This window comes from Candoia aspera, chromosome 1, assembly GCF_035149785.1.
Source record: "Candoia aspera isolate rCanAsp1 chromosome 1, rCanAsp1.hap2, whole genome shotgun sequence".
NCBI lineage: Eukaryota > Metazoa > Chordata > Lepidosauria > Squamata > Boidae > Candoia > Candoia aspera.
In genome coordinates, this window is record NC_086153.1 from 64,541,026 (window position 1) to 64,554,898 (window position 13,873).

At 40.0% G+C, this 13,873-nt stretch overlaps 1 protein-coding gene across 1 annotated transcript in view; it reads right to left on the reverse strand.

Annotated features, from left to right (window-relative positions):
• The window catches only part of TTC27 (tetratricopeptide repeat domain 27), an 88,048-nt gene that overhangs the window by 34,886 nt on the left and 39,289 nt on the right, over positions 1–13,873 (reverse strand). The window contains exons 11-12 of the mRNA XM_063305502.1: positions 10,670–10,765; positions 6,519–6,641 (exon numbers count right to left, since the gene is read on the reverse strand). Of these exons, the coding sequence (XP_063161572.1) occupies positions 6,519–6,641; positions 10,670–10,765 (219 nt within the window). The remainder of the gene's footprint in view (positions 1–6,518; positions 6,642–10,669; positions 10,766–13,873) is intronic.

The window sequence follows — 13,873 nt, forward strand, 5'->3', positions numbered from 1 at the left end:
TCTTGCGGGGCCCTCTGGAGGTCATCCAGCCTGGCCCTGGCATACGGGTCCTGTTGCTGCTGAGCTCTGACTCTTGTAAATAGGTCCTCTGCTTGTCTGCCTGCTGCTAAAATCTCTGTCTGGTTCCCCCTCATAGACTGCTGAAAGTTGTGAGGTTGTAATATGGTAGCCTGTACCTCCTGGTGAGTAGCGGGGGTTGCCTGAATGTATTGAGACAGGGCATCTGCCAAATGGTTCTGCGCCCCAGGAACATAAGAAATAACAAAACTGAAACGGGAGAAAAACGGGCTCCATCTGATTTGGCATGGGGTGAGGGATCTGGTGTTTTGTAGAAGCTGTAAATTCTTGTGATTGGTGCAAACTTTCACAGGAAAGATTGCACCTTCTAGCCAGCGCCTCCACTCTTGAAATGCTGCTTTAATTGCTAGCAACTCCTTGTTAAAAACATCATAGTTTCTCTCTGCTGGTGAGAGCGTGCGGGAGAAAAATGCACAAGGGAGCAATGTATTCTCTGTTTTGTTTGTATATTGCAATAAAAGAGCCGCAATAGCAAAATCTGAAGCATCTGAATGCATTATGAATTGCTTCGTGGGATCAGGGTGCTTTAAAAGCAGCTGGGATGCAAAGAGTTGCTTAAATTCTTGGAAGGCTGCTTGCTCCCCCCAAATGAATTTTGATCCTTTCTAAAAATGCTGTGTGAGGGGTTTAGCCCTGTCACTAAATTTATTTATGAATCTCCTGTAAAAATTGCAGAACCCTAGAAATCTTTGTACCTCTTTCACATTTCGGGGGGGGGGGTGTTGCCAAGAGAGAATTGCCTGGACCTTAGAAGGATCCATGGATATGCCGTCAATGTTGCTATTTTATAGCCCAGGAAATGTAATTCAGTTAAATCGAAGGCACACTTCTCTAGCTTGGCAAACAGCTTGTTCTCTCTCAGTCTTTGTAAGACATTACGTACATGGGTTACATGAGTTGTAGCATCCTCAGAGAATATCAATATGTCATCTAGATAAATGACCAGATACTTATCTAGTAAATCAGAGAAAATTTGATTCATAAATTGGGAAAATATGGCTCCTGCATTAGACAAGCCAAAGGGCAAAACAAGGTACTCAAATTTACCAAACCTGGTATCGAAGGCAGTCAGATATTCATGCCCCTCTTTCATCCGGATCAGATTGTACACATTCCTGAGGTCCAACCTAGTAAAAATGCGTGCTTTCTGTAAGCGATCCAGCAGATCAGATATTAGGGGGAGTGGGTAATTTTCCTTGACCGTGACTTTATTGAGGGAACTGAAATCATGCACCACTCTCATGTGTGCCTCCTGGTTTGCCAGTGCCAATGGGTCAGGCTTCTTTGGTACGAAGAAGGTAGGAGCAGACGCTGGGGAAGTAGATGGTCGGATGAAACCCTTTTGGAGATTAGAATCCAAGTAATCCTTTAAGGTGGCTAGTTCCTTGGGGGACATGGGATATTGTTTCCTTGCTGGAATCTTGGCTCCAGGTATCAACTCAATGGTGCAATCACAGTCCCTATGGGGGGTAGTGCTGTGGCCTCTTGTTCGCTGAAAACGTCTGCAAAATCTGCATACTTGGCTGGCAACTGGACCCCCCCTGCTTGTGGATCTTCAGCCAAGGTGTGCCCAGGACTATAGGCGCATTAAGTGATGCAGTAACATAAAGTTGGATCCACTCAGTGTGGTCTCCCGTTGTTAGTTGCAAAGGTTCTGTGAAACTTCTAATCGGCCCTGCCTTGAGGGGCTGGCCGTCAATGGTCTCAACTTCTATGGGACGTGGCAATTCTATGGTCGGGATGTTGAGGTCTTGTACAGTCTGTACATCAATAAAATTGGTGGAAGCTCCAGAATCCACGAGGGCCTCTAGTTTGACCTGGTGCTCTGGGTTTACGTGCATTATGACTGGTAAGTAGTAAAAGGATTGCCTGGAATCCTTGGAATGAGCCCTTCTTAATTGATTTATGGTCTCCCTGCTGAGCTCTGTGGAGGGAGACTGGCAGTGACCTCTCTGATCGGGTCATCAAAGTGTGCTCGGAACCCTGCCAGAAAATTCTGGTAGTCATTGAGAATTGGGTCGTTGTTCTCCACCATGGGAATAGTCCATTTGGCTGCTGGGCCCTTTAGCAGACTTAAAATGAAGGTGACTCTGGTTCTGTCTGTGGGAAACTCTGCCGGTCTGCTGTCGAAAAACATTGTGCACTGTGTGAGAAAGGTTCTCAACTGTCCTGCTTCTCCTCCAAACTTCTCTGGTAGACTGCCCTGGGATCTCAAGACTACTGGCGGAGCTGCTGCTGCTGGCACCAGTTGTGGGTTAATCGGAGCTGGTTGTTGTAACTGCTGTAGCATGGCTGCTTGTAATGTGTTGATCTGGAGATCTACTTGTTGTTGATGTTGTTGCAATGCTGCTGCCAGTTGTTGGATGGCTTGCCAAATTTCCTGGTTTTCCAAAGACATTTTCCCAAATGTCTCTTCCTTTTTTTTTTGTTCCTCCCTCTTTCAATGGGAGTAGTTGAGTTTGTTAGGATTGATGTCCTAACAGCCAGGAACCACGCTGAGACAAGGAATAGGTCTCTAGTGTTTATTACTGCCATATTAGACAGAAAATCCTAACAAACTGAAGAAGCCTGGGAAAAACCCAGACAGATAAACCCCAAAAGTTAAGGCAGGTCTGATCTGTGTCTCTTTGAATGGCTGCTTAACTCCTCAGTATTACGCATGCGTTTTCCCCCTTGGATAGGGCCCCCCTCCTGCTCACCATCAGTACTCATGACAATAACTGTTGTGAACATGCTCAAATGATTTTAACAACTGCTTAGCAGTTTGCAATTATTATTTTTTTCTGGGAACACCACTTTAAGATATTGCTGACAGAAACTCTCTCAGAATAGAAGATGTAGGTTTAAAAGACAAAAAATTGTGATTCTTTTTGTAGCATTCTTATCACCTAAACATTTCAACCAAACACTGGAACTGAGTACTCGCTTTAATTAACAGATCTCAGTGTTATCGTTTATAGTAATTTAGTGCATGCTTTAAAATTATAATTCCCAAAAACAATTGGCCTGCAAGGTGCTTTTTATTTTTTGACCAGTGAAAAATGTGAAAAACTTATATTTTTCTTCAAAGAATGATAGCAACTATCCAGTTTTTTAAAAGATGGCCTTAAAGCCCTAATCCTAAAAGATAAACTTAAAACAGAAACTTTTCATTCCAAAAAAGCTCTTCTGTCAAAGTACAAATTAAATTGTTCTCCAGCTTTTACATAAAGTGGTCCCATTAGCGTTTTGCAAATAAAAACTTTGTTTTCAATATTCAAAGGTCTTATTAGTTCATACCTTTAGTCAGAATCAGTTGACACATTTTCAAAACTTGCACAAGGAGCAATTATTAAACATTTTTATCTAGATGCCTTCTATATTCAGTCTTCAGTGTCTTTCTATTGCTTGGCAGTACATACAATATTGAATGTATCCAAACAGCAATGAATTCCTAGCAAATGGGAAACATTGGCCTTAATGTTGACAGGATTCTCATGTTGGCCTTTTAACCCTTTGACAAACTTTTTGATTAAAGAACACCATCATTTTGCATTGACATGAATTTTCTGGTTCATAATTACCATATTTAGGAATTGCAAATATTGGCCACAGTACGTTAGGCAGACTGACACGGCTGTCAATAAGTATGCTCTTAGAACCAACAAGAATCACCTGATGTCTGAAATATGACAATGTACACTTTGTTGCTCCAGATGCCTAGTTGCTTGGAAAGCAAATTATATGGATATAATGACACTGGATGGTTGCCTATAACATCCTGTCTGGTTTCCAAACAGGCTACAGTTCCTGCATTTGGGGATTGTTTGGGTGGGTGGCGGTTACTTTTCTGTAATGTCTTAAAGATCACAGAATCTGGGTTTGTTATTTTGGTGGTCTGCAATGCTTGGGACTTTATATCCTAAATACATCGTTAATTTCCCACCCAGCGTGGTGTAAAGGATAGAGGTGTAAATGATGCTGGAGGAAGTGCTATGTTTAGCAGCCCACACTAAACATTTGAAACTGGTTTTGAGATTCTTGCGGTAGCAATAGCGTGGTCTAAATCTGACGAAATGCCTGGGATAACATGGAACACTTATGGTTTTACGCTATCTCTTCCAGCCATAGCACTGTTTAGAAATGGAATTGAATCAGCAGTCCACTGGGAGCAATTGGACTGGAGCATTTTTCATATCCAGACTGTCTTTTCCATTTCACTGTTCCTTTCTATAAGAAAGTTGGAAATACTGGAAATATCTATCCTGAGCTTCTAATTCTTACAGGGATCTTGTTAAAAAACCTATAATGGATGGAAGCATTGGCACTGAAATGTCCTGAATTGTTTAAAATATTAGCCCACTAAGCACTTTTTGAAATGTAGCAAAGCTGAGCTTACTATAGATTAATATTAATGCCAGCCTCCTTCACATATCTTGACAATGGCTATAATATAGTTCAATGTTGGTGAGAAGTTGAAATTATCATGACCTTAGAATTCAGATGCATTTTAAACATCTAATTCTGGGTATACCCCTAACATGTGATACCCTGTCAAAACATACAGATTGCTGAGGGAACATTCTAACTACCAAAGATAAAAGTACAGAATTAAGTGGAAAACACAGGAAATATCAGAGAAAAGCAGTATGCTGACACCTGCAAACCAATCTGGAAATGATTTACCAAAAAAATCCATCAAATTACTTTGAGGAATTATATTAGAATATTCATGTAGTTCTCCCTTAATTCTCCATTTCTTTGCCTTGACCTAGAGAATCACAGAGCTTTATGGGGCCAATTAGGTGATCGAGTCCCATCCGTTGCTCAGTGCTACAATCTGATTTAAAGCAATCTTGAGAGACAGCTGTCTAGACTTCCAATAAAGGAGCAAAGAGGAATCTGCTACTTCCCTTGAACTGCATCTGCATTAGGAAGTTATTCCTGACATTCACCCAGAACCTAGTTTCCTGTAACCTATTCTCTGTTCTGCATACTGGAACAACAGAGGACAGGCCTTGACTTTATTCTGTATGATTCCCTGCCCTGCCCCAAAACTTGAAATGGGCTATAATATCATCCCCTCAGATGTCTTTTCTCAGTCCTTCCAACTGTCCTGTAAAACTTAGTTTCCACTGTCCTAATCCTCTACATTGTCTTTCTTTCTATCCATCTGAATCCTTCTTAAAGACTGGTGTTCAGAACTAGACACGATATTTGAGGTGGAAGCTGACCAATGAGGAAAGGAAGAGAGCATTTCACTGGGCCTGTAAGAGAAGTGAAGCATCCACATATACACACCTACAAAGACATAGCCTTCAAAGCCACCATGTCGGCCTTCCAAACAACATAGTGCCTTTAATGCTCTGTGAAGGAGTGCTTTGCTCATACTGGCATGATTTGTGGAGTGCCCCTTTCAAAGACTTTGCTCAGCCCTGGTCTGAAGCTTCCCAGATCCTCCTTTTTTCTCTCCGACAAAGGCAACATTAGTCCTCCTCTAGCCATCTGGTACCTCATTACCTAGGATTTTCCAAAAACAGCGAGTAGAAGTTTGGCTAAACCATTAGCAAGTTTCTTCAGTAACCTAGGAGGCAAACCCTCTTTTCTGGAGATATGAACCCTGACTATGTTTCTATCAAGCTGACATTAGGATCATCTAGCCCTTCCACAGTTTTCCTTGACAACCTCTCCCTTTTTCCATCTCCTAATTTGCCTGATGGAATCCCCTTTAGAGAAGACTGAACTCTCTCTAAAGTTCTGCTTTTTCTCTGTAATTTATTATCATTTTCAAATCTTCACTGAGCAGATGATGTAATGTTTCTTTTTTTCCTTATATTTGAACATACCTGAAGAAAGTAGTTTTGTTCTTAACATTCCTTGCTAACCTGAGCAAATTCTGAGCTTCAGCATTTCTAATACACTATCTACAAATCTAGCCCTTCCACAATTTTCCTTGACGACCTCTCCCTTTTTCCTATATACATCCTTTCTGATCTTCAGGCTTTCATTAAGTTTTTTATGCAGCCTCATTAGCATTGTTTGCTCCCAGCCCCCCCCCCCTTTACTTTTAGTGTCTCCTTTTTTAGGAACTCCCACCCAATTTGTGCTCCTTTTCTCATGAATGTCTTCTACCATGGAATCCTACTTATCTCCAAGTTAATTTTTTTTCTTGAAGTCTAAGGTAAACATGTGGTTGCACTCAGCTTTAGTATCCCTTAAAATCAAGAGTTGTAATTTAAAAACGCCTGTCCTCATCTCTCTTTCCCCTTACCCCCTTCATTTTCTTTGATCATCTCCTCTTTTGTCTTAAAAGCTATTGCGTTATTCTTTGTGTAAGTAACATATGCAATTCTGGATAGTTTTGAAGTGGTAGAACATTGATGGGAGGCAACCACATATATGTACAAAAGGTATACCATGCTAAAAACATAACAACAGTAATCAGAGTGGAAATACTCTACCTTCCCATGCTGGCCTGCTCTTTCATAACAGATAACAGCATCTTCCCACATTTCAAGCTTCTTGAACAGCTGCAGAGCTGAAGTGGTACATCCAAGGTCAAAGAGTAAGCTTGCAAGCTGACGCTTCAAAATAGAATATTGAAAAATTCAAGTTACACATTTTCCCCTGGAACAACATTTAGCAATGCTGATATGCATTTAGATTATAAAATAATTTAAAATATCTCAAGACAGCTCTCAAAGGCATGGAAAGTTTCTTTCTTTCTTTTTCTAATATATTGCTACTAAGGAAATCATCTAGAAAAGTCTATTGATTTTGCTCTTGTAATTTCTCAGAATTACAATCAGTAGAGATTGGCTATGGATTTTACAAACTTTATTCACTCAGAACTACTCTATACATGGAAGTAGTGTCTCTGGACCATTTCCAGATACTGGAACAGAAAGAAGAAACCAGGATGTGCACATAAATAACCAACAATAATTCCCATTGATGCTGGCCAATATTGACTTTATCTGTCTAGAGTCTGGGTCACATTGACATTCCTTGAATCAGTCCTTTACTCAGAGTCAATTAGGAAGGCTAACTGGGGACAGATGGAAGAAAGTCTGGCCAGTTTATATACGTAAACCAGCTATCAGTTAAAACAATTGAAATGAAATCCTGGACAGCACATTGTAGGAAATTAATTCCAAATGTATGCAATGGTAACTCCCTCTCAATATCCAATATAGCTAAAAGCAAAGGAAATCTGATTAACAGACAGGGAAATTAAAGCAAAAGAGCAGGTAGGCCATGGGCTCATGGTGCATTTTGTTTTAACAACTACAAAATATGCTTTAAAAGAACATAATAACAATAAAGATTTACATCACTCTTTCCCTAACAGATATGCCTCAGATGTGTTGATAGACCCAATATATTTAGAGAAGGCTGATTTACTCAACTGCTGATTGCTGGAAAGCAAGATTCCATCAATACCATTCAGGCATGATGAGAATAATGAATAGCTACCATATGAGCAGTCCTGATAAACCCACCTCTCACCAATGTCACTCAAATGACATCAGCTACCTACAGTCATCCACACAATCTGGGCAAAATGCCACAGCAGACAAATTTCACCAGTACGGCTATGTGCAGGCTGGCTTCAGTGTTACCCAGCCGACTTGGATACCTCAATCCAAAACCGAATACAGCTGAAATTGATCTAGCTGCTGAATACACTTGAATTCATCTCCTGTGGGAAAACTGTTGCCAAGTTTTCCCACAGTAACCTCTAGTTATTTGAAACAGATTAGTATTGAAGCATCTTAAGAATCTCCCTAGAGTCTTAAACACTTTTTAAATGCCAAATCTTTCCATTCTAACATAATCAACTTTCATCATTTACTATCTAATAAACTAAGTCTCATTATATTGCTGATTCAGTGGCCATGAGAAATCTGAAATTTCAAAAGTAACCATTCCAAAATATTTGACATTGTCTTTTGTTGAGCTATTGGTGAGTTAGTACCCATCTGAAAATCATCCTCCAGGGACTAGTGAAAAAAAAAAAGTGTACACTCACATTGGCCTATACAAATGTCCCTTTCTCCCAGAGTCCTTATGCTTCTTTTCCCTCTTACAACTCTCTCTATGGAGCTTTGATCCCACTTTCTGATCCTGCCTTTGCACCTCTAAGGTTCATTCATTCTTAGACTTGTACCTTTTTTCTCCAAAACCCAGACAGAACACAAAAAAGCGATCTGGGTTTTCTGGAAACTTCTGAATTAGAAAATACAAATGAGTATGATTCAAATTAGCATATTTGCCTCAGTATTCATAGTCCCTGCAATTATTGGGGCTATATTATTTAATGTGAAAAAATTACATCTATTTTATGACATCTGAATATGATATTCAAAGAAACTAAAAATTCTGATGCGTAGTAACACGTTTGAAACTATGTTGGACAATAGTTAATAAAATAATAGGCATCTTCAATGAACTTTCACTTCTCAGTTTTTTAGAACAAATACCTGGAAAGCAAACAACTTTGAAACTGCCAGCCTGCCTGAAATGGAAATTTTTCAACAAAAATGTTGAGCCCATAAAATTAAAGATCCAATCTCTCATGGCAATAGTTCACATTTCTGTATTTTTCTACATCATCCTGCAATGTCTCCTTCCCTTCCTCTTTTTCCTCTCTCTCCCCCAACAAAGCTCAGATTATTTTGCACAATTACACCCCCCCAAAGCCTTTAATCTCTATCCTTGTCACTCTTTTTCTCCCAGGAGATGACTGCATGCAATAAAATTAAACAGTTTAATTTTATTTGCTTAATAAGTACTTCAATTTTAAAATGGGCATTTCTTCTCTGCAGGGCCTTTTGGAGACAGTAGAAGTATTCCTCTACTGACTTGCCCCTACTTTGCTAGCCCCTTCCCTCATTTTTGTCTACACCTGGTGACTAAATGGACATTGCTATTTTGGAAATGATGCAGAAGTGATTTGACACTGTCTTCTTCCAGGATGTTTTTTCAATTTCTCAATCTAGCTTTAAGCCTGGGGGTTTCATCCCAGTCTCCCATGAGGTACTAACCAGATTCAAGTGTGATTAGCTTTTTTGATATCAGCCAAATTTGACTAGGGGCTGACACCTGCTATGATGTCACTTCACCCTGCCCCCCTCCCCCACCACACATGTGTGCACACACACACACAAAATCTGTTCTGGAGACAATGGAGAAGAAATCCATACCAAATATAGATAGCTCAACTGGACATAATTCAGAGATTTTAAGGCATACTAAAAGCCTGAGGAGAAACTAACATTTTATTCAGGCCTGTAAAACAACAACAAATGAATTGCCTTCCAAATGGAAAGGGACCACATTTCAAGGTGAATGCTACAGAAATCAATGACATCTCTAAATGTAGTTCTCCTTGCTAGCTATATATTCGAGCCTGTGCTGCCAGAGTGCACAATTTCCATCTGTTTGAGGGCCATGCCAGCTCTGAGCTGCACATCCAGGACTAAACTCCAAAGCAGGCCGGGCCAAGAACGATCTGTGTGTTTTTGCAGGTGGGGTGGGGATTTAGAGAACTAAAGAAGTGAATTGGGGCTGGATAATTCTCTTCACAGGTTCCAAAGCTTTTGGCTCCACCCATCAGGGTAAAGACTAGGGGATGAGCAGGGATGCTAGCTGAATAATGGACAATTTAAATTAAAATACAGCATCCTAGCAAACTGACCATTTTCACTTCAGTTATTTCCAGCTGCTCTGTTTTAGTACATGCATGACACCTAGAAACAATACAGCTGATCCAGGATTTACACAAGATCAAGGAAAAACTATGGGATGACAAATAGGAAACAGGCAGACTGACAAGACATGATTTCTGGAGCCAAAGGAAATCCCAAGATGAGTAAGATTATTGTATCACAGCCGAGAAGCCCTAATGGATGCCGCTGACAAGCTCTTTGCAGGTCCTTTCTTGTTTTTTTTCCTTGGGCTTCTGGGAGGCTACAAGAAGAGACAGAGGAGAACCTGCATACCAAGGTCAGTATGAGAAGACACGATCCTCCACAGCAGCAAATCATATCTATGATTTATACATACCGATTTTCAAGGGTATGTATGAGAGAAATATATGCGAGGGCTGTGCTACTTAAGGCAGCACTTCAACCACTGTCAATAATAAATCACCAATAGAGAGCTGACAAAATTGGTTTGGCTTGGAGAAAAAAAATCAAAGTGAAAACCACATTGGGTTTTGTGAACTGGAAAGATTTCTGAAAGATTTTAAAACAAAAAGAACGCAAAATTGGTTTCTCCTGCGTCAGAGGAAGACAAATGCACTGGAAAAATTAAGGTCAAATTTCAAGGAAATCTCTTGGCCAATCTCTTGACAATTAACCAAGATTTTGACCAATTTATTTATAATTGTATGTGTGGTGACATTTGGTTATGTTGTTAATGCACAGCTGGGATTTATACTATATTAAAATAGGAGCCTACTATTTTTACATAATGAGCCAGGTAAGTAGCTTTGCTATAGTAGTTCATATAAAAATATTACAGGAGAAAATTTCCCACTCCAGCATCTCAGGTTTCATGCTCGATAAAATAACATCTACAAATTAAAAGACTTGAGATTTTATACCTGGACAGCCCAGTGTGGAGGAACCTGGCAACTGTAAAAAATCTTCATACGTTCACAAATTGATGTTGTCTTCTCTTCAAATTGGTCTGCAAGTGCCTGAAAATCCAAAACATTTACATATGCAATAAAATATAAGATTTTGTTTAATAGCATCTAAAAATCTGCCTAACACAACAACGGAACAATATAGCATTACCTGCTTTAACATACTAATTTAGCAAGCCAAAACACATCAAACAGTGTTTCCAAGCAAGTATAACATGTGTAAGATACCACTGTAAATGTCAAAATCCCCAAAGGCCTGTGAAATAATGGGCCACTTCCTACCCAGGGAGCCAGGTAGCATATGCATCTTTTTTATGCACTATAAAAGGAGATGAGGGAAACTGGAGGCTCTTTAACTGTCCATGTTAGTACCATCATGGGCAAATTTTATACTTAAAGGTATCAGTCACTGAAGAAAATTCTATTTAGAAGTATTCTTTTTTTATAAGTGAAAATTAGGTATCGATAGTTTAATTCAATAAAGTAGTGGCAGGCTTCTTGTACCCTTCAGATACTTTGGACTTCAATGTCTACCAGATTTAGGCAGCATGGACAACACAAAGTGGCTGTGAAGCCATGATATAAAATTCTGAAAAGCATCATGTTCGCTATATCCTTCTGGTTTAATTTTCATATTTCACTTTATTTTTAAATTAGTGTTACCCAAACTCAAATCCTTTCTTGATATATTCGACTATAATTCCTAATGCCTCATTTTAGGATGATGGAAGCTCCAACTCAACATAAAGTGAAAGCATCCGGGTGTGGAAGTCTAGTCTAGAGAGTATAGATCAAGGATAACTTTTAGTTGATGATGTATATAAATCAATCAAGTAATAAATAATAGGGATGCATATTAACATGCTGTCTTTTATCCTAAAGACATTAGTGATCATTCCTGCTGCAGAGCAGTACTGTGAGTCCTCCCTGATAAATTGTTTTAGTGAAAGCATTTCTCATCTTGTTAAGTTTATTATCTGAAAATTATCCTTCTATGTTTGTGTTATTATGTAATACATTGACTATTACAGCCGTTCTCAACCTGACACCACCAGATGTATTTGCTGGAAGTTATGGGAATTGTAGTTCAATATATCTGGTGGACATTAAGTAGAAGTAGAAGACTGCATTAATAAATCCAGCATCAATGGAAATTACATCTAAGTACACTAGAATTCCGGATGGGACGCGGTGGCGCTGCGGGTTAAACCGCTGAGCTGTCGATCGGAAGGTCGGCGGTTCGAAACCGTGCGGCGGGGTGAGCTCCCGTTGCTAGTTCCAGCTCCTGCTCACCTAGCAGTTCGAAAACATGCAAATGTGAGATCAATAGGTACCGCTTCGGCGGGAAGGTAACGGCGTTCCGTGAGTCATGCTGGCCACATGACCCGGAAGTGTCTATGACAACGCCGGCTCCAAGGCTTAGAAACGGAGATGAGCACCGCCCCCTAGAGTCGGATTCGACTGGACTTTACGTCAAGGGAAACCTTTACCTTTACTTACACTAGAATTCCACATGGAGATGACAGTGTTTTTAGTGCACCTTAAATATCTATACACACACCTTGGACTGTATCCAAAGTTTTATCAATAGAAGAGTCTCTCTGCAACAAAGCTTTCCTACTCCCTTCTTTTATTTGCAAACCCTCACGAAGATTTTCCTGGGAATCCAGGAGAGATACTTAGTGGCAGAACAGGTACTTGCATACAAAAATATTTCAGGTTCAATCTGCCTCATATCCCAACTGAAACCAGGGAAAGCTGCAGTATGTGTGTGTGTGTGTGCAATAGTGCACACACACTATTGAATAAGGTGGGTCAGTTTTCTGACTCTGCCTAAGGCAATGTCCTATGGCTGTATGAAGGAAAACTGGAGAATAACAAGCAGAAACAGCTGGAGACTCCTTATCTCTAATAAAATTGTGGAAACCACAGTTAATCTCCTCAAAGAAACCTGATAGAATTTTAAATTTAAATGATTCTCCTGCCCCATATGCTACTATTGTTTGAGATACAACAAACCTAAAATTCTCTTAAGTTTCCTGAACTAGTTTTCAACAATGTTCCCCAACCTGGGGATTTAAACAGAGAAAATTTTGCCCAACTAAATGCTGTATTCCAAAGAAGAAACAAAGAGTTACAGCTATGTAAATAATTCAAAGAAACTGAGGATAACAATTGAATGGGAAGGGCATATTTAAGAAAATGACAGAAACCGGAGGAAGCCTTTGTGCAAATATGGGTAAAAAATAAAAGATAAACAAGGCAAAGACCAATTGGAGAACGATATAAAGAAGAGATGACACAAATATATGGAAGAACTGTAGAAAAAAGATCCCCAAATTGGTGATACATACAAAGGTTTGACCACTGAACTAGGGCCAGATATTCTGGAAATTGAAGTTAAATGGCCCCTAGAAAATATTGCTAACAAGTAAGCTGCAGGAGTTGAGGAAATACCAGCAGAACTTTTTAACTCCTACTAAATGATACAGTTAAAATGATGCATGCAGTGTGTAAGCAGCTATAAAAACACAGAAGTAGTCAAAGGACTGGAAAAAGTCAATTATTATTCCAATACCAAAAATGGGCAGTACTAAAGAATGCAAACTACCAAATACTTGCACTTATCTCACATGCTAATAAGACAATGCTCTACATTGTGTAATTCAGATTTCAATAAAACATGGAACAAGAACTGCCAGTCATAGAAGCCGGATTTAGAAGAGACAAGCACACACAAGATAAAGGTAAAGGTAAAGGTTTCCCTTGACGTAAAGTCCAGTCGTGTCCGACTCTAGGGGGCGGTGCTCATCTCCGTTTCTAAGCCTTGGAGCCGGCGTTGTCCCTAAGGACCCGTCCGTGGTCATGTGGCCGGCATGACTCACGGAACGCCGTTACCTTCCCGCCGAAGCGGTACCAATTAATCTACTCACATTTGCATGTTTTCGAACTGCTTGGTGTGCAGGAGCTGGGACGAGCAACGGGAGCTCACCCCGCCGCGCAGTTTCGAACCGCCGACCTTCCGATCGGCAGCTCAGCGGTTTAACCCGCAGCGCCACCGCATCCCCTACACACAAGATAACATTGCTAATATTCAGTGTATGATGGAAAATGCAAAAGAGTTCCAAAGAAAAGAAAATAACAAATATTTTTGCTTTA